Source organism: Acomys russatus, chromosome 1 (assembly GCF_903995435.1).
Source record: "Acomys russatus chromosome 1, mAcoRus1.1, whole genome shotgun sequence".
In the NCBI taxonomy this organism is placed as follows: domain Eukaryota; kingdom Metazoa; phylum Chordata; class Mammalia; order Rodentia; family Muridae; genus Acomys; species Acomys russatus.
In genome coordinates, this window is record NC_067137.1 from 107,108,759 (window position 1) to 107,133,040 (window position 24,282).

Genomic DNA, 24,282 nt, shown 5'->3' on the forward strand with positions numbered 1-24,282 from the left:
TGGCCAATGACTAGAGCATCACAGCTATTATACACTGTTATAATTATAAAGTAATCCCAACGACAAAAACTCACAACACCCAAGTGTAAGGAAATATATAAAAATACATAAATAAATACATGAGATAAAGCAGACACTATTATGGGAAAGCAGTAATGAAAGTTCATCTGAGGATCAGCCACAAGAGACAGCTTCCAGCAATCATCCAGATTTCATGTAATTAACCTATCTTAGGAAGAGAGGGACACTGGACATGGAGCCCTCCGCAAGTGGGATGGGAAGAAAGAAAGAAACCAGTGCTTCCACTTGCACAGTGGGAAGTTAAGAAACAATGCCTAGAACTGAAAATTCTAGAAGTAGCCATTCCAGTTTAATATTTAAAGCCACGGGGGTAGATATTGAAAACATCAGACAAAAGAGATGAAAGTTCTTTTCTCTAGAGCAATTAAAAAAAAAACTGGAGAGAGGCAAAGGGTGTTTTTCCCAACCCCCATTCCCAACTTTGTAGAATATCTTCATACCATTATACATAATTCTACAAAGAAATACAATCCCTAAAATGAAATCTGAGCGCAACAGAGCAATCCAAGTTCGATTGGTCGTGCCCTCTACTCTTGCATCAGCATTTGGTTCCTTCTCTTGAAACGCCCTCTAGCTGTTCATTCTGAAATCTTCACCAAGCTTCACTTTTTCCTGAGAGCAAGCATTCCTCGGGAGGGCCTGCAGAGAAAAAGATACCAGTGACGGAGTGGGTACCTATGGTCGTGATGACAGTTCCAGCAAAGAAGAAGGCACTTCCAAGGTCCCAGTGACTGCTGCTGTTGGAAGAGTTTCCTACTGGGCTGACTCCTGCATTATCAGCATCAAGAGCATGCTGCAAAGAGACGGGAGAGCACAAGAATGGGTTAGAAGGATGTTTTTAAGCTTCCAATAAATTACTATACTGCTCAAGAACCTGCAAGGATCTGGCACCAGCAGGGAAGCTGGAGAAGGTATGCGGTGCATTGCGTGGCATACCACAGATCCATGAAAATCAGATGGTTTTTAAGTGGGGGAAATCAAGGGTTTAGAGCATAGGGCCTTTTATATAAAAACATACAGGCATAGGTGGCCTCGATTACACAAAATGCATAGGTGGTGCTGTGTGTACGGGTAGATGTCTATCAGGATGTCCACCCAAAGCAGTCATTTCTGGAAAGCCAGGATGTAGGTTCCTTTTTTTATTCATCACTTTCTGTCTTGTTAGAGTGCTTTCCGCTGAGTTTGTTCCAACAACACAGGAGTTTAACGTCAGCCACCTGGTCAGACCAGCTCGGTTCTGCCATTTATTAATATCAAAATATTAAGTTTTTTGCTATCTCGATCTCTCTAAGCCTAATTAACCTATTTGCAAATTGAGGATGAGGCCTTCCCTTGCACAGCTATAACGATTCCATGAGGTGGGCTGAGTCCTTTAATATTCTTAGCCCATGTCTGTCTTTGTTAGGGTTAGGTTTATCAGAGCCAGTCATGTAAAATAAGGACACGGTCGTTCAATGTTTAAACATCATAAAGTGGACCAACACAAACAAAGGTCACTATTGATATCAACAAGTTTACAGAGGCCACCAGCATATACGTAGCCCATTTTTTGACTGAACTGTTATGCAGTACATGACTGTAGCATCAGTTTCATAACTATCATTTCACACGCCCACCCTCACACACGTGTGGAAGTCAGAGAACAGCTTGAGGGAGTCACTTCTCTCCTTTCAGCATTTGGGTTCTGGTAAGGGAATTCAGTCCATCAGGCCTGGCAGAAAGCCCCTTTTGCCCAACAAACCATCTCACCAGTCCTGATCCCTCTTTTTAATCAACCTGAATGAATCCTCAGTGTCCACTGGAACCTATACTCTAAATATGGCCACTACATTGTCCCCAATGATGACCCAGTCCCATCTCTCAGCAACTGCAATGTCTCCACTCCATGGGGTGCTCCCTCAGTCCCTTGTGGTTTTGATTACGTTCTCCCACAACCATGCCCATCACTTGGACCCTTCTTTTCCTCAAAGCCTCAGTCTATGCATTGCAGCTCCACAGATGCCCCCTTCGCCACCTTAGCCTTGTGCACCAATTCCACTAACCCTAAAAGCTGCCCCCCCCCCCCGGCTGCAGCATGAGCAGAGGAAGATAAATCCTCTCAGGGGCCCTTCCTGAGCTGACCTGCCATCCTGCTTCAGGGAAGGTGCAGAAGAAGTTGCTATGATGTATCTCAGGCTCGTGCAGTCCACAACTGTTGGGGACTTCATGGAGGAGGTGATGGAGGCATGAACTACATAGAAAGACTGAGACTCCAAATTCTGAGCAAAGTTGGGATTTGCCAATGTAGAGAGGGCAAGGCACAAATAATGAATCATGTCGCTATTTGTCCTCAACATTCCCCCTTTAAGCTTGGCTCAAACAGGCATGTGGTGGTTGTCACAAACTGGAGGACAACTGGAAACTCCTTATTCTCTTCAATATGGATGCCAGTGAGATCACTCAAGCCTTCTAGGATATGGATAAGTGACCGTTCTATAAACAGCCACAGGGTGAATATTTTATTTAGCTTTAGAAGGCTATGTAGAGTTTCTGTTGCCTATTTTTTCCTTCCTGTTCTTTTATAAATAACTGCTTAAATATGCAAAAATATCTTTCTTATTTCAGAAGTGATACAAAAACAAGATGTAGAATACATTTTGCATGCAAATAAGACTGACTAGATGGCAGAGTATTCTCTGTTTGTCTTTAGTCTAATTCTCCTTGCCTCCAGGAATATGAAATTATGACGGAGCTAGCTATGGCTTCTAACATAAACTCTAGCATCCCAGAATCTAACATCAGCTGCATAGGAAGTGCACAGGTATTTTTGCCAATGGTTTGAATCAGAGTTGAGTGACACAATTACTTATTTACCCAGAGCTACATTCTGATCTAAGTGAGCTTGTCCATACATGTGTGGGTGTGCATGCATGCATGTGCATGTATGTGTGGAGGCCAAAGGTCACCAGTGGATGTCTTCCTTTGTCACTCGCCAGCTTTTTTTTTTTTTTTTTTTTTTTTAGATGAGATCTCTCACTGAACCTGGAGCTCACCAACTGTCTAGACTGGCTGGCCAAAGAGCTCTGGGGTCCACCCGCCTCCCTTTCCCCAACACTGACATTGCATATGCATGCCCTCCCACCTGGGTTGTATATGGATGCTGTGGTCCTCATACTTGCGTGGCAGGCACTTTGCCAATTCAGCCGTCTACCGGTCTCTACTCTGCTTTTGAGAGAGATAGATGTGGAGTCCTTTCCTATGCTAAAGCCTCACTTTCATTGTGCTGTGTGAGAGCCATCCAACCGTGTCACAAGGTCTTAACAAAAGCTTATCTCCTCGCTGCGTATCTGCCTCTGATGGCTCCACTCACCCATCATACTTCCAGTACAGTCAGTCGGGCCTCAAATCACACCACCAATAGCTAGTAATTTATACCTTCCATAAAATTTGAGCATTTAGATCCAGTCAAGTGTCACGGAGCTGAAAATTTCATACAAACATCATAAATAAACCCAGCACCGCTCATGAATACACATTTGGGAGAAAGACAAATAGGAATGATTACTGGCACATAAAAAGTTCTGAAGAAGATGCCTTCTCCAGATTCATTTCTCTTGACTAACATAACTAATAAATATTTAATAGTTTTGCATGTGGCCCTCAAAGGAAGCGTTTATCAGCTGAAATGGGAGGAAAGCAATACCCATCAAGCACCTGCACTGAGGCAGGTACGTTAGAAGTACAACTGCAGTCTATCTTTTCCCGAAACCCCAAGAAGGTGGTATTGGTCCCACCTTGGTGATGCTGCAACACATGTGGAAAAGTAGAGGGATGCCTCTGAAGCCAGAAAGAAGAGGAGCCTTCACTCAAACCCTGTCTATCCCAAAGTGGATACCCTTGTCAGTTCTCTATACATAACAGCCAGAACACACTCCATGTCTCTTATTTCCATCCTCATATCCACATGAACATGGAGCTCGGCCATTGTCCTAGAATGCAGACAAGAGGACCTCACATGGTCATCTCTAACTAGACCACTTCCTTGAACACACATGCATGTAGAGACCCCAAGCTCCATGTGGCTGTTAGAAATGGTGGTCATTTAATTGTTCTACATTAAAAAAAAAAAAACAAAATTGGGATCTAGGGAGGTGGGCTCAGTCAGAAAAAATGTTTACCTCAAAAACATAAAGACCTCACTTTGATCCCCAAAGCCCACATAAAAATACCAGGCATGGTGGTCCTTGTTTGTAATCCTAGCTCTGGGGAGGTAGAGACAGGAGGTTCCTGGAGCTCTCATTGCTGCCAGTCTAACTCAACTGATGGGCAAAAGACCAATGACAGACTCTGTCTCAAAGAAGGTAATGGAAGTTCCTGAAGACAGAATCCTAGGTTATCTTCTGGTGCTCACCTGTACCCCAGAACACACACACACACACACACACACACACACACACACACACACACACTTACACACAGTAATATGGAAGCAAGAGAGTGAAAAAGAAAGCTGGGCAATGGTGGAATCCCAGCATTCAGGAGACAGAGGCAAGCAGATCTCTGTGAGTGCAAGGCCAGCCTGGTCTGGTCTACAAAGAAAGTTCTGGACAACCAAGGCTACACAGAAAAGCCCTATCTCAAAAAAATCAAGAAGAATTTATTAGCTAATTAAGTAATTAACTAATAAACTTGACTATAACTGCTGTCACTTGAATTTGGAGGATCACATTGATAGAAATCACCATATTTCTGAGGGTAGCATGCAATGCTTTAGTATATGTTATATATTGTATAATATTTAAATACAGTTAATATATTTATACTCCCAAAACAAATATCATTTACTTATAGTGAAACTACTTAAAACTTATACAGCTTTTTAAATCACATATTTTTGTAGTCAATCTAAAGCTGAATAAGGGGAATTGTACCTTTAGTTCCAGAATTTGGTAAACTGAGGGAAGAAGATCAGGAGTTCAAGGCTGCATATGCCAGGACAACCTGGGCTTCATGAGTTTTTCCCAAGACAAAAAAAAGGAAAACCAAGGACCAGGATATCATAACACTTAACCATACCAGTGATGAAATGACACAGACAGTGAAACTAAACTGTACATAGTTGAGTTTAAAAGACATTATATGGGGCTGAAGAGATAGCACATGCCTAGCTGTTCACCACTCTACTAGGCTCAATCTCCAGTATCTGCCCCTCCCGCCCCCCCAAGACTTGAAGTTTGTTACATGGTGAAAATTCAACCATGCAGTTAACATCAATTTGGGTCACAATCTCAGACTCAGTGAGCAAAACCTGTTCATCTACAGAGTCAATCACTATCAAGTTCACATAGTCTTATGAGAAGACAGATGGCAAGTGATAGAAAGACAATAGATAATTGGTAAATGAGGTATTGATAGATGAGTGATAGATATATCATAGGTAATGGGTAGATGATATAGGAGTTTGATAGGATAGGTATATTATTAATAGATGATTCATAGAAAGATAGATGATAGGTAGAGAATATATAGAAGATAGATAGATAGATAGATAGATAGATAGATAGATAGATAGATAGATAGATAGATGGTAGATAGTACATATAAGACATTATCTTCTAATTCCACCATTTGTTGTATTTCTTATTTGACCCAAGTTGAAATTTCTGGCTGCCTAGCAAATGACTTGAGAGGGAACGCTAGAGCAAGTGCTTAAATGAATAAAGAAGCTAAGGTAGTAGACATAGACACACATTCCTTCCAGAGGTATGAAAGAAAAACATTTCTAATTCTTAGTATATAAGATAATCATAAAAATAACAACCACCATCCCACAAATACATGTGTTATCAGGTGAAATGATCTTTAAATAATAAAATAAAAAAGAGGAGGGAGACCCAAGCGTAGAGGTGCACGCCTGTAATTCCAGGACTAGGGGAGGCAGAGGCAGGTGGATTGCTGTGAGTGTGAGGCCAGCTGGTCAACAAAGTGAGTCCAGAATAGCCAAGGCTACCCAGAGAAACCCTGTCTCAAAAAAATAAAATAAAATAAAAAGAAAGAAAAAAGAAAAAAAGAAGAGGGAGACAAAAACAGGAGGGCAACTGACTTGGAGGAGGGCAGCATCTAAACAAATCTGTACCCTCTTTCTATCTCCATCAACCCCTGTGTCCCAACACCATGCATGAAGACCACTTTGAAAGTATAATACAGAAGCTACAGCCCACAGAATAAGCCTGCTGTGAGGAGAGCATGAACTGGGGAGGGAGAGGTGACTCCTCCCTGCAGGACGCCTAGCCAGGCTCCTGTTAGGATGCCGGGCTGTGTAAATCACACTTCCATACAGCACAAGATGCCATCATGAGTGTTAATGCTGCACAAGAACAAATGATAGCCCACAGGGGACCAATAAATGTCTGGGGCTTTTCTCCTATGATCTGTGTACTTGGTGAGATCATCTGTTTCTCTCTCTCTCTCCTTATGAGGCACCATGAAGACAAACAACCGAAGAGCCAATCCACTTCTCCCAGATTAGCTGAAGAAATCAACAGATTTGTGCCACACGCACTGGATTTTAAGTTCCAATTCAGGACATTTCCAGAATGAATACTGGACCTGTTAAAACTTAAAACTAGAAGCACAGCTCAGTTCTAATCCAGGCCACAGTCATTTTGCTAATAGCTTATACCACAGGACAAAAAGAAAGGACTTTATCTGAGGGTGCACCCACATCTCTGGCTGTCTGAGGTTCTTCATCCCTACAGGACACCATCAGCAAAAAGAATTGCTAAGTCGTGTATTTAGTCAAGGGATGAGGTGGCGTGGTCTGTGAGTGTGGGAAGTGGCTTCATATGCGTACTCTAAGTAAGCATATGTTCGGCTATGAATGGATAGAGGGACAGCCATGAGCCCCATAAGGAAGGCCTGGCGAACCGAGTGCATTAACAGCCCTGAAACACCCTCAGTGATGCAAAGCCCAGCAGACAGGCTCTCGCTCCTTTATGGTAGAGGAAGAGCCTCAGGTGAGAAGCAGAAAGGTGACATTAATTTGTTTGCAACACTCTTTCTTCCTTTCTCCTGCTTCAGAAGTTCTTAACACATAAATATTTCATTGACTCAGCAGGGAGCATGCTGGAGCCGCTTTGGAATATCAACAGCAGTGAGGCGGGGAGGAAGTCTGGAGCCATACTCAACTAGGCACACTGCCAGGGTCAGAGGCCATCTTTGCCTCAGTGCAGACAGGCAGAGTATTGTGAATATTATTCCTGCAAATATAAATAAACCCACAAATGTTTGGACTGTACAAAGTCTCCCGGCTCCCTGAATCTGTTCTCTCTTCTATAAAATAAGGAAAGTCTATCTCCCTTGCAAAGTTGTTAACAAGGCTTTTAACAATGTATGCAACAGTTCAGATATTAAAGTTGCATATGATGATGATGATGATGATGATGATGATAATAATCCCTTTTGAGTTCCTAGGAGTGCCCTCACAATGACTATATATGGCAGTCATCATTACTGTCCTCGTGGGTCGGGAGAGACTGAGAATAGTGAGGTACCTGGACCACAGCTCGCATATGGTGGATGGCAAGTCTAGCCAGCAATGCTATTAAAATCATCAACAGGAAGACCATTGTGCCAGACTCTAGAAACATAGATCTGTCCACCCCAAGTTTTGGGTTTTTTTTTCTCACCATCACATTTACTCAGTTCACCTCACCTGTCACATCCAGGCTGAGACATCTCAACTGCTTGTGAGAGGAATGGGAAAACAGGACCCAGGCAGAGGGTCAATATGACACCAGGCCTGTGCTGGCCTGGGAGCCATAATCGAGAGGCCACCCTAACTGCACCACTTCAAAGCCCTCAACAACCCCTACCCAGTTCTCCCTGCAAAGAGATACTCTCAGAAGGACAAAGGGAGAGGCACCTGCAGGGATCAGGTGAAAATCACCATGATGTATTTTTTTCCTGCTGCTTTGAATATCCAGTTATGTGCAAATATTAGCCTTTCCTCAGATCCTAGGAGAGGCTGATAGCGGGCTTTCATCAGAACTTCATATCCTGACCATCAATCTATACTGAAAGCCACCTCCAGAAGGGACAGATGAGCAAAGGCTGTAGATATAGGATTAGAAAAACTCACGAAGAGCCGGCATGCAACATCCGTAGACTGTGGTCTTGGGCAGCCTAGACTTTCTTTCTTTTTTTTTTTTTTTTTTTAATTGAAAAATAAAATCATTCATATTACATCTCAATTGCTATCCCATCCCGTGCATCCTCCCATTCCTCCCTCCCTCCCTCCCGCTTTCACCCTATTCCCCTTCCCTATGACTGTGACCAAGGGGGACCTCCTCCCCCTGAATATGATGCTAGGGTATCAAGTCTCTTCTTGGTAGTCTGCTATCCTTCCTCTGAGTGCCATTGGGCCTTCCCATCAAGGGGTCATGGCCAAATATGGGGCACCAGAGTTTGTGTGAAAGTTAGTCCCCACTCCACTTAACTGTGGAGAATGACCTGTCCCTTGGCTAGATCTGGGTAGGGGTTTGATGTTGACTGCATGTATTGTCCTTTGTTGGTGCCATAGTTTGAGCAGAACCCCTGGGCCCAGATCTCCCCATCATAGTGTTCTTTTTGTAGGTTTCTAGGACCCTCTGGATCCTTCTATTTTCCCATCTCCTATATTTCTCTCACCTAGAGTACCAATAGGATGTCCTCACCTCTATCCCACTTTCCTGGTAAGTGAAGACTTTCATAGGACATGCCCTTGGGCTAGTGTCCAGTTATAAGTGAGTATATACCATTGAGTCTCTCTGCTTCTGGGTTAGCTCACTTCATTATTATCATTTTTAATTCAATCCATTTGTCTACAAATTTTGGGAATTCCTTTTTTTAATAGCTGAGTAGTATTCCATAGTGTAAATGTACCACAGTTTCTTTATCCATTTTTCTACTGAGGGACACTTAGGCTGTTTCCATGTTCTGGCTATTATGAATAAAGCCACTATGAACATGGTTGAGCAAATGTTCTTGTTGTGTGCTGGAGCATCTTCTGGGTATATTCCAAGGAGTGGAATAGCTGGGTCTTGAGGAAGCCCTATTCCCAGTTTTCTGGGGCAGCCTAGACTTTCTAATGACCCTAAGTAAATCCTTTGAACAAGGAAGGAGAATAGGTTCTAAACTCAATTCATGAAAGCCTGAATATAATGACTAACTTAGCTAAATATCATCATAGTGGACCAACTATACTTCGGGGAGCTTATTTAACTTCTTTCTAGATTGTGCCATATGATATAATAAAATTTCTCTCCCCTCCCCCACTTAATTACATAGAAGGATAAAATAAACCACAATGAATGCACCAAGAAGCCTAAGGAAACAAGAATATGTGTGACCTTAATACGATCAATAAAGTCCAGACTGGCTAAACAGTAGCCTTTCATCTCAGTTTGGATTCAACCTCTACAAACTGAATACCAAATTTGTCAAGTAATGTTGAAAACCACTCCAGTCCTGAGGAGACTATCTGATGGATGCTTCATGGCTTCTATACTTTTAGACTATTTCTACTGAACATGAGTCTGTCCAATTGTTGTGATAGATAGAAAGATAGATGATTGATAGGTAGACAGACAGACAGACAGTAGGGCTGGCAAGATGGCTCAGCAAATTAAGGCACATGTTGCTAAATCTGACCACCTGAGGCTGATCCCTAGGGTCCATTCACATGGTGAGAAGAGAGAGCTGACTCCTAAAAGTCGTCCTCTGACCTCCATGTAGGCTTTGTGACATGCATTCTCCCCCTTCTCCAGCACTCACTAAGAAATAAATGTAGCTAGGATAGTAATAAGAACAAAATAAAGAAATAACAAAATCACTTACAAGTCTACAAAATCAGATAAACAATCCAATTCAGTACAGCGTGAGCTTACAGAGAGTATTAGAGAGAGCCTGAATGTAATAGACAATATAAAATACTACTAAAAGGAGCCCTCATGGTCTCATTGTATTTGACCCCATTTGCTTGGCCCCTTATTGCTCTTTAGTTTCAACTTTAACCCCAAATTCATATTTTACGCCCCAAGCCCAGTAAAAAATTGAGTCCATACATACTACCAGCATGTCTCTGATAAGCACAATTTGATTAAGGTGGAAATAAGGAAGTTGGGACAATCAGAGACACTCTGAAAAAAAATTCTAGAATACCCTTAAAAGTAATGATAGTATTCTACTTTGCTATTCTCCCATGCTTCTCTCATTTAGAGTCCCAATAGGATGTCCTCCCCTCTTTCAAGTAGAAGGATCCAGAGGGTCCTAGAAACCTACAAGTAGAACATTATGATAAGCAGATTTGGGCCCAAGGGTCCCGCTCAAACTAAGGCTCCAGCCAAGGACAATACAGGTGGTAAACTTTAAACCCCTACCCAGATCTAGCCAATGGTCAGAACACTCTCCACAGTTGAGTGGAGAGTGGGGTATGACTTTCTCACGTACTCTGGTGCCTCACATTTGACCATGTCCCCTGGAGGGGGAGACCTGGTGGCACTTAGAGGAAGGACAGCAGGTTGCTAAGAAGAGACTTGATACCCTATGAGCATATACAGGGGGAGGTAATCCCCCTCAGGAACAGTCTCATAGGGGAGGGGAATAATGGGAAAATGGGAGGGAGGGAAGAATGGGAGGATACAGGGATGGGATAACCATTGAGATGTAACAAGAATAAATCAATTTTTAAAAATTTTTTAAAGTAATGATAGTAGCCAGCATTTGCAATATGCTAGACCCACAAAAGCCCTGGATACTATGTGGAATATTTTCAGTGAGTATATTCAGAGTGAGAACAAGAAGCAAAAGTAATTTGTTCCAGGTTTCAGAAATAGGTGAGTTGGCAAGGCGAAGACAGCTTACAGCCTTTAACACCAGCCTTCTCCTGTCTTCTACAGGCAACTTTCTGTAGGCTTTTAAACATTTTCTAAAACTTATCTGCTCTCTCACCGTGCAGGATGATGCAGACAATTCAGAACGGACACTACTGCCCCCGTTTAAGAGGAGCCTAAAGAAAACCTTTACTTGCTCAGTGGTTCATCCTGAACCCATAAGTTTTTTGCCTCTTCTTCCCACTTCCGTGAAGAAGAGAAAAATAAATGCTCTTGACACAGACTGAACAGATTCTCTTAATGATAGCTGTTGTCCTCTGGCTTTCAAATGAATCACACTGGCCTACCTGTGCTCGGACACAAAGCCAGATTCCCGTAGAAGCAAGCTGGCAACCAGTCATCACTGTCTACACTCCACTCATGGGTGGGTAGCCCCGGCTCAGGGGCCCTGTAGCTGGAGTTTAAGATTCTCCCTTTCCATGAATGGAAGCCTAAGTGCTTCCTGGTCTTTTAAAGCAATCACATTAAACTCCATCCAAGCCAAGCCTGTCTCCTCAACTCAAGAACAGAGCACTATGGTCTAAAAGGCAAAGTTCCTGGAGCCACGGAATCTTGTCGGCATCTCAGTTCTACCTCTGACCAAAGCTTGAGCATGTTATGTGAGTCTCTACCTCTCAGTTCCTTGGCCCCTTCTGAGATAATCTTGCCTCCTTGTGGAGAATAGATGAGGCACACCCCCCAAAGCAGTAGAGCAACAATCTCTATGCTACATGAGCAAGCCGTGCAGTTCATACTCAGCTGAAGGTTCTCGGAGGACAGGGCAGTATTTGCGTCCTACACTCACCTCATGCTTTCTCAAAATTGCTAAAGCCTACCATGGTGCCTGCTTTATGCCAAGTAGTCAAATATTAGTTATCCAAATGAATGGCATGGATTAGAAATAAGAAGACTTACCTGTACAAACCACCACCAAAATTTCATTCTTCTACAATATAGACAGCAACACTTTACACAAAAGCCAACATAGGTTTTTGTGTAGAAACGCAGACTCACTAGCATTTATTTCTGGGTTTTGGTATTTCTTTTCAAAGAATTTTGGGTTTTGTTTTTTGTTTGTTTTTTTTTTTAATGCTGAGTCCCTGGTTGCTGATTCATTTTCTAAGGCCATGCCAATTTCCATTAGCTCTTTAATGTCTGGCTTAAATGCTTGAGATCCTCTGCCCAATCAGTGACAGAATCAATAACCCTGGGGGGAAGATGCAATAATAATAATAATAGTAGTAATGAGGCGGAGGCCTGCAGAGGCAGGCCAGGAGCTGCAGGCCTGGTCTTGCACACACTGAACAATCTTCTGTGTGACTGAACTGCTGACTAAAGGGCAACCTCTCTGACTGCCAGTCACCAACCAGGAAGAATTATGTCACTCCTCAGAGCTGTGTCCCTGGGCACTAAGAAGCCAACCGTCACTGTCAGAGGTCACTTGCTGGCCGGGCTGACTGGCAGGGAGAGAGCAGAGGTGACCTGGTTTGGGAGTCTGGACTCAGAGCCTGATGCACAAATATCTCAGAAACCATATCTATCTCAGAACCAGAGGCTCATAGGGAGGGGCTATTAGGAGATGTGGCCTAGTTGGAGTTGTTTTGGCCTTATTGGAGGAAATGTGTCACTGAGGGTAGGCTTTGAGCTTTCAGATGCTCAAGGCAGGCCCGGTGTCACTCTCTCTGTCTGCTCCCTGCTGATCCAGATGTAGACCTCTAGGCTCCTTCTCCAGCACCATGCTGCCTGCATGCCACCATGCTTTCCGCCATGATGAGAATGGGCTAAACTTCTGAACTCTAAGCCAGCCCCAATTAAATGCTTTCTTTCATAAGAGTTTCAACCACCATACTGCCTCTTCGCCTCAGTAGAATTTCTAAGACACCACGCTTTTAAGAAAAGGATTTTCAGGGGAGGCTGGAGACATGGCTCAGAGATTAAGAGCACTGGCTGCTCTTCCAAAGGTCCTGAGTTCAATTCCCAGAAACCATATGGTAGCTCACAACCATCTATAATAAGATCTGGTGTCCTCCTCTGGTGTGCAGTTGTATATGCAGGCAGAACACTGAATATATAATAAATAAATCTTTTAAAAAGGGGGTGGGGAGAAAAGGATTTTCTGGCCAGGCACAGTAGCAGATGGCTATAGTCTCTGCACTTGGGAGATAGGGAACCTTGGTTTCCTTTTTCATCCTTGTTTTACTTATAAATACTTACATGTTAATATTCATAGGTCTTGCCCTTCCTTGTATCTACAGATATAACTGTTCAAAGGCAGGGCATTTTGAAAGAGGTGAGTAATAAATAACAGTTACTCCAGAAGCACAGAACAGGTATGGTAGCTCATCTTAGTTATAAACCCCAAAAACACAAAGTCTTCATTTGTTTCTGACTCACCCACCGTTCAATCCACAAGATCTAGGATCATGTCCAGCACACAGTGGACCATCAACACAGTCACTGAATGCATGAATCAGTGGATGGTAAAGGTATTAGCAGAAGAAAATGGCAATGCCTACAGCCCTAGTGAATGACCAAGCATCATGAAATTACCCCATATTTGAGTCTAAAGGTAATGCGCTGTCACCTCTAGACCTCGTCTTATCTTTAGTCACCATGAGCAAAATGCCCATATTCAAGACCACACGAGAAAATCCAGGGCCCTCGTGCAGCTGCCCAGATCTTAAATTCAAGCCTCTTTAACTAAAACATGGTGGCATCAAGCCCAAGAAGCGTAATTAACCAGAGATCAACTGTCCAGCCCCAGAGCCTTGTCATAGATACTGTGGACAGAAAAATTACATATCCATGAAAGAGGAAGAGACAGTATGCCACATGTCCAATGGCAAGCATCGAGTCTCACCAAGGAACCAATTCAGTGTAGATCTCTTTAGTGAGGAGGCATTTCTCTTGATTTTGTACTGCACTATCGGTCCATTGTGTCCTGCCAAAGCAGGGATCTAATTAAATGAGCATAATTCTAACGTTTAAGAGGGCAACATTCAGATGGTCCTAGAAATCTACAAGTAGAACAATATGATAGGCAGATTTGGGCCCAGGGGTCCCGCTCAAACTAAGGCACCAGCCAAGGACAATACAGGAGGTAAACTTTAAACCCCTTCCCAGATCTAGCCAATGGTCAGAACATTCTCCACAGTTGAGTGGAGAGTGGGATATGACTTTCTCACGTACTCTGGTGCCTCACATTTGACCATGTCCCCTGGAGGGGGAGACCTGGTGGCACTCAGAGGAAGGACAGCAAGTAGCCAAGAAGAGACTTGATACCCTATGAGAATATACAGGGGGACGTAATCCCCCTCAGGAACAGTCATAGGGAGGGGAATAATGGGAAAATGGGGGGAGGGAAGAATGGGAGGATACAAGGGATGGGATAAACATTGAGATGTAACAAGAATAAATTAATAAAAAAAATAAAAAAAAAAAGAGGGCAACATTCTTTAATGGTTGCTTCCAGGGGTCCTGCTCAAACTATGGCACCAGCCAAGGACAATACAGGCTGTAAACTTCAAACGCCTACCCAGATCTAGCCAATGGACTGGACATTCTCCACAGTTGAGTGGAGAGTGGGGACTGACTTTCACAGGAACTCTGATGGCCCATACCACGTCCCCTGGATGGGGAGGCCTGGTGGCACTCAGAGGAAGGACAGCAGGCTACCAAGAAGAGACTTGATACCCTATGAGCATATACAGAAGGAGGAGGTCCCTCTCAGTCACAGTCATAGGGGAGGGGAGTAGGGGGAAAGTGAGAGGGAGGGAAGTATGGGAGGATACAAGGGATGGGCTAACAATTGAGATGTAATATGAATAAATTAATAAAATATTTAAAAAAAAAAAAGAGGGCAACATTCAAGACTCATTTGAATCTGTTCTTATCTTGCCTCTCCCTGGTACCAGAACCTTACTCTGTGTAAAATAGGACAGTGAGGACAGTCACCTATATGGGCATGGAAACAATCACATAAAGCCTAGTTATATATAAACTCCCTAGCAAGCAACCACACAATTAATATTCAAGGGAAATGCCAAGTGGTAGTCACCAAATACTGCTCAAGGCCCGGGTTCTGAGTAAAGCAACACCTGAGAATCCATTTAGGAATGTTAAAAATCTGTGAGAGATCATAACGGGGTTGGGGGGGGATGGCTCAGTTGATAAGAATGCCTGGTGTTCTTCCAAAGGACCCAAGTTTGGTACCCAGCAAACATGTACAGGCTCCCAAACTCCTATAACTCCAGGTCCAGGGAATTGGAAGCCCACTTCTGTTCTCCTCAAGCACACACACACACACACACAAAAAAAAAAACACCCCTAAACTTTAAAAAAAAAATCATAAAGTAAAATCCAATAAGAAAGTTCTTGTGTGTCATCAGTGTCACTGGACCACCTATAACATGCAGTATTCTCTGGAATCCCTGCGAGGACCAACTACTCCTTTTGCAATGAGGAGGAGCCTTGTGTTCAGCGGGTAAAAGGGCAAATCCACACAACTCCAACACTCCTACCCTTTGCCCTCCTTTACATTACACATGATGTTGCAATACTCTCCCTACTGGTCTTTCCAAACTCCTGTGCAAGGCAGGGGAGGGACCTTGCAAATCCAGCCTTCTTCTCCCTGATGCTTCTCCTCTCACCTCCTCCCATCCTGACCATTGTAGCGCTCTCTCTCTCTCTCTCTCTCTCTCTCTCTCTCTCTCTCTCTCTCTCTGCCCCCCCCCCGACGAACATGCCCTTCAGCTGTGGTCTACCTAATGAACCTCTCTCATTGGTGGAGGGCATGAGATAATGCCATCAAACCTCCTGGCAATAAAGCTTGCATCTTCCACTGGCTCTGCAGGTAACCATGAACACGTAACTTCACCTCCTGGAGGTTTGGTCCCTCATCTGTAGAGTAGCACTAGAGACCGTCCTGATGGGATAGATAGTTGGAGGATGAAAGGAAATAATATCCATACATCATACCTGCATTTCCAATTCCCTGGCCTCTCTAGGCCTAACATTTTTTCAAATAGCTCCAACTAGAGAGTCCAAATTATTTGTTACATATCCCTTCCTGTACAGCTCTCCAACGTTTTTGTTGTTAAACTAAGCTACCTCTTAGGCTGTATTTTTATAAGGTATTTAGTGAGCTCCATGGCCTCTACCCACTAGCTATCTATCCAGAGCATCTCTGCTGTGTGACAACCAAAAATGTCTCTCCATACAGTCAAGCGTTACCATGTTACCACACCTCCCTTGGGAAATGCTGTCTTAAGCCTAGGGATACAGTCCAGTATGGGAGCATCTGTCTACCATGTGCAAGACCCTGGGCTCAGCCTATCAATTCCAGTGCTGCCCCTTAAAGGAACTACTACTTGAAGTTCCAAGTGAGAAAAACAGCCACACCCACCACTAGCCTCTTCAGAGGGCTCATCACATGCCACAGTCTAAACTCTTTGTGATGAATTACTGCTTTTAGCCTTCTAGCACCCGAAAGGCAGTGGATTTTATGTTTTGTTGACAATAAAAAGTGGAGTACAGGGGGGCTAGCAACATACTCGGGCTGTGTCTTGGTCCTATCCTGCCTGACTTCAGCATCTAAAGCATGACTTGCTTGCAGAGGAGTTCTGTAGCAATTCCAAGAAGGATCACATGGATGAATACATGAATTGATGAAGTGATGAATGAGATCTTCTCCTCCATATTGGTTTCTGCATCTCAGAGACAGTGCGCTGTCAGTGTCTCAAAGTTCCCACAGTACCCAAGTGATTCAATTTATCGGAAAAATCCATCCCTAGCTTTGGTTCTTTCAAGCTATCTGGGCATTTTCTTAGAATTATGCTGTTTTGAATACTCTATATTTGTTCTCAGTAATGCAAACTGACTGTCTAGCTTGGCTTCAAAATAGTTTCATGCAATCTGTCCAAGAAATCTAATTTTCTATCCACTGGTCACCCCTTCCAGACTATGGTGAGACTCAATAATATTATTTTTCCAATAGATCACAACTCACAAAAAAACAGCCCAAGAGGAAAACCACTTTTAAATACTATACTTCTTAGAAGGTCTCCATCCAGTGCTGTGTGGATGCGAAGTGAGAAACCTGATGCACAGCTCCATACGTGTGGATGCTTGCATACAAAGTGGGGAGACCATTGGGACACACAGAGAAAGAGGAAGTGGCCTATGCAGATGAGACCTGATAGGATTTGGTCATATGGTGGGGCAGAGGTGTAAGGGAGGGGAATAGGGCAGAAGAGAGAGGAAGGGTGGTAACAGGAAGATATAAGCAAGGGGAAAACAACATGGATATAATATGGATAAATTATAATAAATATCAAGACTTGAAGGACAAACACAGTCATCTTATTCTTGATTGGCGCATATGTGGCAATAAAAACTACTTAACATGTATTGTGATAAAGACTGTCTATAGACAAAAGAATAAGCCATTAAGTCATAGTAGGCAGAGACCAGAAGATGTATCAGGGCTAAGATGAATACTCGGTGAGTATAAGGAGAAGCAGAAAATACTTCTGTTAGGTGCAAGGCACTCTGGTAGGGTTTTTTTTTCCTACCTAAATGATAGAAAGGTTAAACACAGGCAAGTATTTAAGAGAGAGAATCAAGTTCATCCTAGAGGAAGATTTGTGGGTCCAATAAATGAGGCAGGTTAATATCCCTGACTGCAAATCCCAGAGGGCTCTGGACACTTCAGCACTTAGGAAGTTACTCAGTCTCTTTGAGAACTTGTGTCTACATTTCATGAGTGGGGAGAATAATGCCAACTTAGAACATTGTGTCAGTTTCATTACCATGCAAAGTCAGCTTGGGAAGTCAACTAAAAAGAAGAAAGAGTTGTTTGGGTCATAGTTTGAGCGCTTTTCATTGATGTTAGCTTGGCTCCATGACTGGGAGTGTGTACTGAGGCAGAACAGCATTAGAAGAAGCACATAGTGGAGCAAAGCTGCTTGTCTTATGGTTGCTAGGAAACCAGGAAGAACATGCCAACACAAGCAGGCCCCAATCAACCTACTCCCTCCACCTAGTCTTCACCTCCTAGTTTCCACCACCTTCTGAGAATGCCAGTAGGTAAGAATCCATCAGTGGCTCTATCCACACTAGATTAGATGCTCATCTAGTTTCCACCACCTTCTGAGAATGCCAGTAGGTAAGAATCCATCAGTGGCTCTATCCACACTGATGAGATTAGATGCTCATGATACAGGCACTCTTTTAAAAGTTCTGCAGTTGTCAACCAAGCCATAAGTCCTCAAGCCTTTGGGCGGGGCACATCATATCCAAACCAGAGCGAACATCACTGGGAATTTTGTATATGTATATGTATATGTAAAGTGTTTACTTCCTAACAGGCATCTACAATGCTTTGTTGATGGTTGTTACAGTGTCCTAGGTGTATACACACCTCATGTAACAGGAATCATAGAGGCAAAGAACCCATGGCACAGTTGTGCTCATATATAGAATATAAGGGTTGGCCTCAGGGGTGAGGGAATAGCTAGGTCGGTAAAACTGAGTTCCATACCCAGAATCCATGAAAGAAAAACAAAAGGATAGCCGGGCGTGGTGGCGCACGCCTTTAATCCCAGCACTCGGGAGGCAGAGGCAGGCGGATCTCTGTGAGTTCGAGGCCAGCCTGGTCTACAAAGTGAGTCCAGGATGGCCAAGGCTACACAGAGAAACCCTGTCTCAAAAAAACAAAAAAAAAGGAAACAAACAACAAGACAACCCCAGGCATGGTGGTATACACTTGTAATCTCAGCCCTGGAGTGTAGAGATAAGAAAGAGCCCTGGGCTTATTGCCTGGCCAACCTCACCTACTTGGCTAGTCCCAATCTTGTGAGAGACCATGTCTCAAAATTAAACAAAGTATATAGCTCCTGAAAAATGACATCAAGGTTGCCCTCTGGCTTCTAAATATATGCACATTCATACACACACAAAAATCACACACATACACACACACACATCAAATAAATAATGTAAAATAATTTTGAATGTTTCTTTCATAAAGAATGGTAAATATTTAAGAAGACAAATATATCTACCCTGATTTTAACATTCTGCAAAATATTGTTGGGTAATTCATATGCAGTTTCATACATCTCTTAAAATAAATAAATATAAAAAAGCAAACAAAATAAAACTGAGTGAGTTGGGCAAAGACACGTGTAATGGCAGTGTCAGAATGAGGACCTCTGTGCTTTTCCACATCATTCTTCTGCTTTGCCTCTGAGTCCTTTCATAAAGTAGAGGGTCAAGGCCTGGCCAACAAAGCAATACTTAATTAATCATCCAATATATGGATAAGCTCAGATACCTTATGACATCACCAATCCCCTGATGTACTTTGATATTTCCCATGATATTTAGCTATGAGGAAATAATCAGACACAAAGCAACACATAGACCACATACACATGGATGCAAACACAGTAAAGCATGTTGCCTTTCCTCACAGTCCCACTGTCTAAGAAAGGAACTTCACATGTGATTTAGGGTCTAAATTTTGGACTCAAGACAGATCATCTATCGGGCTATAACACTGACTGCAATTAAATATAAGGACTCCACCACATACCACAGCACATGTAAATGTAATTATACTTTTACTTTAAAATACTTCCCGATTACCTCTCCTCTTCTATCCGGTATAGAAGGTCTCAGATTCTACGTTAAGTTGTACAACACCCCCCTAACACAGATTTGGTGGCTTTTTTTTTTTTTTTCAAAAAAAGGTAAAGACATGCAAAGAATTGAACTATTATAAAAGAATAGTATAAAAAACTGCCTTTGGACTTTAACGTTTCATTTTTTAAATAAAAACTGAAGAAAACCACTATGAAACCATATTTATTCACAGAGATGAGAAGTTGATTTCCAACTTATCTAAGAAGGAAGTCATACTGCCAAGACAAATTCAAAAGACTGGTTATTACGAGGGTGCCAAATCATATATAGCATCTGAATTCCCTTGCCCTGTCCATGTCACTTGAAATAAATGAATAGAACAGCCCAGATTTGTGACTGCTACACCATCCTGAGATGTGGTATGCATAAGAATTCTAAGCTCAAGACCCCAGAGCCAGAAGGACTTTTGCACGCCATCTTTTCCACCCCTCTCCTCCCAAACTTTAAAAACTCTAGAAACACAGGGGTTGGGGGCCTGGTCCTTGTCTCCATGTGTGTTGCTATCTTTCCTTATTCTCCTAGCTCAAAGGGATGCCTGAGAAGGAGCCCTAACTTCCACTTCCGAGGCATCTCCTTCACCTCCAGACTTCTCGTGTCTACTCCTTCCAGTCACATCACCTTAGATGACTCTTAGCCCCTCGCTACCCCAGTGCAGCCCTGGCAACCAACCCACCCCTACTGTTGATGCTGGCTGGCTTCCTCTGCTTGCACCCCAAGTCCTCTACCTCCATGGTCTTGAGGATCCTTCTTCCACTGATATTAAGAGAATATAAAGACCTTAACACAGTTTCTGCTGCGTGGAGTTTAAAAACAAAACAAAACAGTTTGCCAAATTAGATTACTTTCCCTTGGTGGGGCATCCTTGCGAGGCCACAGAGGAAAGGGGATGCAGGCTATCCTAATGAGACCTGATAGGCTAGGGTCTGGTGGTGTGGGAGGAGGGCCCCTATCAGAGGACTAGGGGAGGGGAGTAGGGGGAAAGTGGAGGAGAGGTTGGGAATGGGAGAACATGAGTGAAGGGGTAATAATCAGGATGTAATGTGAATAAATTATAAAAAATCAAAAATAATTTTAAGAACCATTTGATGACTAGTGTTAATCTAATCTTTATTATTTCTCCCCCAATACCCATTCAACAACTCTCCTGATGATCCACAAATCCCTTCTTCATCCACTTATCTACAGACTGTTTTTCTCTTTCTCATGTTCCTTGACCCCAAATTGGTTAATACAGCCATGCTTATTGACACTTCCTCCTGCTTTTGACTTATGAGGCACCCTGATGTCCCAGCTCTTTCCCGGAGAGCTCAGACCAGAGTTAATCAACACGTATTGGTGGGCTTGAATCTAAGAAAATCTAAAATTATTTTGCCTGCTGCTACCTCTGGCCACCAGACCTAGAAACAGGTGATACATAATACATGACCTATGCCCAGGTCATGGTCCTACATCTGCACATGTCACCCAAGAGAAGACTTCTCTGGTCACCACAGACAAAACTCAGTAATCCACAAAGAAGACATCCACCCCATCATCCCTTCCCAAAGGTTCATGTCTGCTAGACACATCCCCAGCTCACCTGGATCAGAGTCTCCAGCTCCTGAGGGCTCACACAGATATGATCTCTCAAGAACTCTGCCTTCTCCAAAGCGATGGTGTTCTTCTGACTGCTCTCAAAGGGCTGTTCCAATGCCCGGAAGACAAGGCCACCTGTGACGAGGTAGACCACCACAACCACAAAGATGGCAACCACTGTTTTCCACTTCATAACTGTTTGCAGGCCTCCCTGGGAGGCTCCTTCCATCCTGGCTACCACCGTGGCTCGGGAGGAAATGGAGAGGCGGGGCACAGGATGGTGCCCGTTAGTGGCACTCTTGGGCTGGCACACTGGTGGAGCTGCTGCAGGCACGGCCACTGAGGGAGCAGGTGGAGGAGAAGAGAGAAGAGAAGAAAATCCGTTTACAAGAACAAAACAGCATACTCATCAGAAAAAAAGAGAACAGATACCTTCGTCCTTCAGCTACCTTTCCAAACATGAGGCTGGAAAGCTGCAGCTGGGGAATTTGATTGGTTGTTAAGTACCTGGTTTTGCCTATTGCTGTTTTAATGTGTTCTTAGAAGTGATCATCAGGAGTCCTAATTCTAAAAGAAAGAGTATCAATTGGGTTTAAAATGCTTATATTTCCCTACAAGGATCCGAATGTAAAGTTGTCTATATTCATTTCTACTTCATCTCCTCCCCTGGCTCCTATAGGAATCACCATTTTTTTTTTCTTTTTTTGAAAAACAAGCATATCATTCAGACAGAAGAAAAACCAAACAGAAGAGGGACACACAGCTATTCCAAGTACAGAAGGAGAGAAAGGATGGACATCCCATGACTTTAAAAGTCCATCTTGGAAACTGGGGAGATGGTTCAGGAAAACATGAGGACCTGAGTTCAGGTCCCAAGCACCCACATGAAAAGCCAGGTGCAACAGCACACATCTATGACCCTAGCGCTGGGGGGTGGAGACAAGCAGACGTCAGGGTTCGCTGGTCAACTAGTCAATGGTGGAGTGTCAGGTTCAATGAGAGTCTCTGTCTCCAAAACCTAAGGTGGAGAGCAGTAGAAAATACCTGACACTGACCTCTGACCTCTGGCCTCCACAGGCACACATAGGCACACACACACATACATACACATACAGAGAGTGAGAGAGGGGGAGAGAGAGAGAGAGAGAGAGAGAGAGAGAGAGAGAGAGAGAGAGAGAGATGAAGGAGTACATAATCAAAAGCCTGCCTTCTCACAAAATGAAGCAAAAAAGCTAACCCCTTTCTAAGGGGGAGAAGAATAGAGGTCAGACATATTAGAGAGGTTTGGGACATCAAGAGATAGCTATAATTGGGGAAGGAAGCAAGAGTAATGGCTTGCGTCAATTAGCCCTCTTACTTGAAAAAATAATAAGAATAAAATAGATCCCAAGTGCATTGCCTAATAGAAAATGCAATGACTTTGGTGTAACCACTCCTGAGCTATTAGCAACGGAATTTTTCCCCCCGATTGTCATCCAATAAGAAGTCACTGAAATGAAATTTCCCCTGGTGCTCAGAACACAGAATTTGTTAAGGTCCCCAGTTTTCTATAAAAGCAATTTCATTACCTTAGAAATAAATACATTAAGCTGGCAGTTCTCCTGCCAGAGCAGGAAGGTGGAGACAGTGTCATGCACTCCAGAGATCTGTCTCGTGCAGCAATGTGCAATAGCAGCACTTAGAGCTGCTCTTGCTTTTATGATCCTGATTCTCATTATGACTTTTGCTTGGGCAGTACCCTGGCTGTTGAGTAAATAAGGTATTAGCACATATATGTGACAAATAATATGCCCCAGCAGGGCTAAACTGCTCTGTCTCTGTACTGGGTGTCAAGATGATTCTATTATGTCACTCTTCCTTGAAAATGGCCTGATCCTGCCTGACCACACTTGGATAGAGAGATGGATGCTTAGAAAAATCTGTGGCTATAAATATCTGCTCTCCTAGGCCCTAGAAATCAGTTTTTTTTTCTCTTTGAAACCAGGCTGACCATCCATCTTTTACCGTTCAACAGTTATTCAATATTAAATTCTTCTGGGATTTAACATGAATACAAAACTATGTGTAGTCTCTAAAAATTAAAATCATCCAGTCCATTTAGGTGTTATGTTCTCTGACGCCCTACCCTCACCCACCAAAGATACTGAACTCAGGTTCTCAGTTGCCCTTGTAGACACTGAGGCAAGTCTTTTTTTCTAAGATAGCTTTTCTTTAAGACTGCCTGACCTTCCCATCCACTCTACCTATGCATGGTATGTACCAGCCTCATCCAATCTATCATTCTGTCTTATCTAGACCAGCACAGCAGCCTCCTAAGTCACTTCCCCTGTTTCCACTGCTACCCAGCTCTAGCCCATTAGTCTCAAGTTAAACCTCATCTCTGGAAGTATCTCTCCCCATCCATCCAGAGGTTGGCAGAAAAAAAAAATAGCACCAAAGATACCCACATCTTAGCTCTAGCACCTGTGCAAATATTTCCTTATGTAGCAGGATGTCATTAAAGGTCCTGGGATGAGGAGATTGTCCTAGACTGTGGGTGTCATTACATGGCCTACATGACAGTAACACAGGTGAAGAATAAAGGCAAAAGCAGAGGTTGAGATCATGCAGCTGTGGGTCAGGCAATATGATTCCACTAGAAAATGGTTCTCCTCTGAAGCCTCCAGAAGAAACCAGTTAAGTATAAGCTGCTGCTTGAGGCCACTATGTTTGTGCTCATTCATTAGCAACCCCAAGAAATAAATTTAAAAAATTCTGCTAGATTAGTGTCCTTGGCTCAGCACCCACCTCCCCAGGTTACTACCATAACAGGTTCTCATTAGACTTAAGATCTACAGAGGCAGGTATCATATCACACACAAACACACACACATACACACACACACACACACACACACACACACACACACATACACACACACTCACTTTTGTGTCCTTGGAGACCTGCACAGTGTCTGGCACACAGTAGGCAGCCAACCGATGATGACTAGATAAGGTGATATGGATGGAACAAAGGAGAGTTGACTACAAT

At 43.2% G+C, this 24,282-nt stretch overlaps 1 protein-coding gene across 3 annotated transcripts in view; it reads right to left on the bottom strand.

The window, feature by feature from the left end:
* Positions 1-24,282, bottom strand: part of Kcnk10 (potassium two pore domain channel subfamily K member 10) — a 141,950-nt gene that overhangs the window by 63,442 nt on the left and 54,226 nt on the right. For 2 of the 3 annotated variants that reach the window (XM_051150247.1, XM_051150231.1), the window contains exons 2-3: positions 21,256-21,590; positions 757-874 (exon numbers count right to left, since the gene is read on the bottom strand). In XM_051150247.1, coding sequence (XP_051006204.1) covers positions 757-874; positions 21,256-21,480 — 343 coding nt within the window. In that variant the 5' untranslated portion in view covers positions 21,481-21,590. Of the gene's footprint in view, positions 1-756; positions 875-21,255; positions 21,591-22,819; positions 22,939-24,282 lie in introns of those variants that run through there. The other variant, XM_051150239.1, reaches the window with a different exon arrangement.